This window comes from Myotis lucifugus, unplaced genomic scaffold (genome assembly GCF_000147115.1).
Source record: "Myotis lucifugus unplaced genomic scaffold, Myoluc2.0 scaffold_49, whole genome shotgun sequence".
In the NCBI taxonomy this organism is placed as follows: Eukaryota; Metazoa; Chordata; class Mammalia; order Chiroptera; family Vespertilionidae; genus Myotis; species Myotis lucifugus.
Genome location: NW_005871097.1, coordinates 3640932 through 3645303, shown reverse-complemented (window position 1 = coordinate 3645303; position 4372 = coordinate 3640932). Strand labels below are relative to the sequence as shown.

The 4372-nt window shown below is 40.4% G+C and overlaps 1 protein-coding gene across 1 annotated transcript in view; it reads right to left on the bottom strand.

The window, feature by feature from the left end:
* Positions 1-654: 654 nt before the first annotated feature.
* The window catches only part of CTPS2 (CTP synthase 2), a 103484-nt gene continuing 99766 nt past the window's right edge, over positions 655-4372 (bottom strand). Inside the window, exons 17-18 of the mRNA XM_014455706.2 lie at positions 2579-2689; positions 655-871 (exon numbers count right to left, since the gene is read on the bottom strand). Of these exons, the coding sequence (XP_014311192.1) occupies positions 2614-2689 (76 nt within the window). The 3' untranslated portion in view covers positions 655-871; positions 2579-2613. The remainder of the gene's footprint in view (positions 872-2578; positions 2690-4372) is intronic.

The following is a 4372-nucleotide window of genomic DNA, read 5'->3' as shown; positions in this document are numbered from 1 at the left end:
TTTCTCAGTGGTTGGAGCATCAGCCCTGTGGACTGAAGTGGACTGAAGGGTCTCGGGTCCAATTCCAGTCAAGGGCACATAGCTCGGTTGCAGGCTCAATCCCCGGCCCTACTCAGCGAGTGTGGGAGGCAACCAATCAATGTGTCTCTCTCACATTGATGTTTCTCTCTGTGTGTCTCTCCCCCTTCCTTCCACTCTCTCTAAAATAACCTCAGGTGAGGATTAACCAAAAAAACACACAAACATTTCATTTTCAAAATGTAATAGAATCTACAGCTATCAGCTGTTAAAGTGTGTATACATTTTTGGGGGACACCCTGTATATAAACTGATCTTGATTCCTGAGATTTTTTATGACCCCTTAAATTCTGTGCCTGAACACGGGCCTTACTTGCCACCCCAAGTCTTGGACCTATTTAAATTTCTTTTTAACTAGAAATAAACTGGGCGAGAAATTAAAATAAGCTTGGGCCGCACCCAGATCTGTGGTTGAGTTCCAGGTAAAAGAATGGCTCATTTTTTACTCAAAATTAGTTATTGCATGTGCCCTGCCACCCTTCCCATATAGCACAGTGAAGGCTCAGTTCCTATATCGTTGCTCAGCACCTGACATCACGGTACACCAGACAAAATAAGAACACACTTTCTCCCCAGTCAGGTTGTTGGGAAATGTTTAATCGGCTAGAGAAATCTGTGAGACCCAAAGGCCACCTCTGGAGGGAAAAAAGGAAAGTGCCCCTTTGGTTCTGGTTCATGAAAGTACATATTATTTGATTTCCTTTGAGGCTTTCATCCCATGTTTCGTGATTCTTTAAGAATGTGGTGATTTCTTCAGATAGTTGCTTTATCTTGGCTTCAATTACTTCAGAGCCTTAAAAAAAAAAAGGAATATAAGTATTAGCAACATCAGAACCTGAATAATATGTCTTTAAAATACTCCCAGCTAATCTTTGCATCATTTTGGTTTGCTCCTAAAGGTCTCCATGTTTGAGGCAAACCTAAAAATAAATATGAATGTACTTTCCACGGAGAACATGAATATTCAGTCCCTAAGTGAAATACAAAGAGAGCTGACACTGGAGCAATGAACTCTTTACAAATATTCCCAAGCTGCTGTCCCTACTAAAGAGAGCAGGTCAACCCAGGTCTCTGAGCTGGAATATGATCAAGCTAGCCAGGCTGCTGTCACTCTAATAAAGCCTAATAGAGCAGCGCGGAAAATAAGCTGCCCTCAGAAGCCAAGCCCGTCTCTGCCATCTCCCTGCAAAGAAATAAAATACGCTGTTATTTTACACACATCCAAGGAAACCTGCTTTCCACGAGCGACCTAGACTAGGGGCCAGCAAACTGTTTTTACAAACAGGTTTACTGGGACGCAGCCATGCCCATTCAGTCAAGTGTGGTCCCTGGCTGCTTTTCCTCTACAATGGCTAAGTGGAGTAGCTGTGACAGAGAATGCGGCCTGCAAAGACTAACATATTTACTATCTGGCCCTTTACAGAAGAAGGTTGCTGATCCTGAAGTGTGGTAGCAATCATCTCAGGTAGAAACTAGAGTTTAACTTTAACCCTGCTGTTTGGCTTCTGTACTTATTTGCTTTGTTTAACAATAGAAAAGTTATTTTGATTTTCTGAATTATATAAATCATCCCATTCGATTGAATACCTTATTGATTGTAATGTGAATACCCCATTGGTTGTGGTCATACTGGTTTTAGAAACCACATTCTTCTGTACCTGGGAACCAGGACAGCACAATTATCCTAAATTGCCTCAGTGGCTACAGATAATGCGTTCCGGTTGACTCAGTGGTCCCAAGACCCGAGGGCTCCAGATAATGTGATCCTGTCAACTCAGTGGTCCCAAGACCCATGGCTCCAGGCAATGTGTTTCCGTTGATTAAGTGATCCGGAGACCCAAAACTAGAATTTAACTAACATGCTTAATTCTGCTTTTGTAAACTGCTTTTTTGCAAACCAGGTTCCTCATTCCAAACCCTGGGATGTAATCAATACCTCTGTGATCTTTGCCTATATAAATCTGGTGTTGGGGCTGGGGAGGGTACTACGAGATTTGAGAGAGCGAAATGCCCCCTCGTAGTCCCGGATTTGCAATAAGTGTGACTCCTTAATTCGACTTCTTGAGGCGTCCTTCGGTGATTCACGGGGTGCATTACAACAATCCCTGACCTAAACTATTACAACTCTACCCACTTCAGCCTCCAGGTATATGTTTATATATATACACATGCACCAAATAAATAAATAAATAAATAAATAAATAAATAAATAAATAAATTTGTTTATTTTTCTTTCTATCTATCTATCTATCTATCTATCTATCTATCTATCTATCTATCTATCTATTCCTGGCCTCAAATGCATTCCATTCTCCCCATGCTAACTGCTAGCTCTCTCGGGTGCATTCCAGTTTCCCAAAGGTGCTGTTGGCTGTGAAGTCTGGCTACCACTGCCTGGCAAATAGGATCCTGCAGACAAGTCCTGTAGTGCTTGCTCCCTTCTACACCAAGACAGCAGCTTGTCTGTAAAACAAACAAGAACTTAGAGATTTCTTCTTACCCTCTCAGGCAGCGCCTGCCATTCCGAGTCATGTATTAGTTGCAGCTTATTTCCAACTCAGCTATCCTTGGCTCTGAAAAGCTGTCATCACTGGCATCGCTGTATCTATCACTAGATCAAAAGAGGAATTAATTTAGCAAGGTATTAAGAAAAACAGACAATGATCCAAAACACTTTCCATAATTAACTCCCACTCAGAGACAATCCTAAGAAATGCTCTATTATCACTTTCTACTCACATACCACAATCTCCTTTTGTCAGAGGAACTGATCGCTTGCTTTTCTTAAATTGGAAGTAACTTATTCAGAAAATTTATAAAAGCATTTCAATTTAGATTAAATTAATAATCTTATAAAGACCACTAATCATTTCTAAACTTTAACAAAAGCCTTAAAAGCACATTGCTCCTGACCCTCTTACCTACTGTCTGCTTTCTACTAGAGGTATTATGTAAACAAATTAAGTTAAAATGAAAAGCCTGGGCTGATAGACCAATTTATTTCCTATGAATCTACTACTGTCTGAATCGCAGTCCATTTGAGATTAAGCATCATTCAGTCTATTCCTGCTGATCTCAATTTGTTCTCAAGTGCAATAAATAGCATAGCATCAAATAATACCTGAATACTCACCGATTTTTTTTTCATTTTTCACCCTTCTGATGACAACTGTTTCCTTTATCAATATGAAAGGACTACAGAACAGTGAGAGCAGCTGTGCATCCCTTGATTACATTCGCCAAACACTCTCCTTTTTACCCAGTGGCAGATTGGGTTTTGTCTCTGAGTTTGAGGACCACAACAGCTCCCTAGATAGCTTCAATGTGGAGGAGCTGGTCATCCACAATCAGCAACTTGGTGGTCAATAGAATTAAGACATGCATGTTAGCTCAAGACCCACGTCCAGCCAGCAAGGCTCAGTGGTTGAGCATCGACCTATAAACCAGGAGGTCAGGGTTCGATTCCTAGTCAGGGCACAAGCCCGGGTTGTGGGCTCAATCCCCAGTGTGGGGCGTGCAGAAGGCAGGCGATCGATGATTCGCTCTCATTATTGATGTTTCTATCTCTCTCTTCCTCTCCCTTCCTCTTTGAAATCAATAAAATATATATATATATATTAAAATACCCAGGAAAAAACCAGTAGTGCACATAAAAAACATTCATGTACTTGGTAAACTCACCTTGAAATCCTATCTGGTTCAGATCCTATTTTCACTATGATTTATGGGTCAGCAGCATGAAAGTTTCCCAACCTAACAACATTCTCATAGGTCCAAGGATTTGAGAAATAATTTTCACAAATATGCTATTTTCAAAATAGAAACTTCATGGGATACTCCATCTACCGCAAGTCACATGAAATATTGAAAAGAGGAACAATTATTGACATAGATGTTGCCATGTTGGGGTTCCTGAGAAATACACCTTCTTCATGAGATAGCCCTGCAATTGTACTGTTGCTCTGAGCTGTGCTCAATTTAGGGTTCCTCTTGCTCGATTCCAAATAAGTCAGTAGGTTGATCAACTCCACGAGAGTTCTACTGATCTATGGAGATGGCATTGCCAGGAATTAAGTGTTTCATGAATTCCATAATAGGTGAAAATCTACTCCTTTTTCTTTTTGTTAAGGGAAGAGAAGGAACAATTAGAGAAACCCTATGTTTATAGGTTAGAAAACAAAGATTTCCTCTAAATATATTGAGCACATACCAATAAATACATAAACAACATCATAAAAGCCAACTTCACTCTCCTCCCTGACTTTTGGACAAAATCAGAAAAGGTAGGCATAGG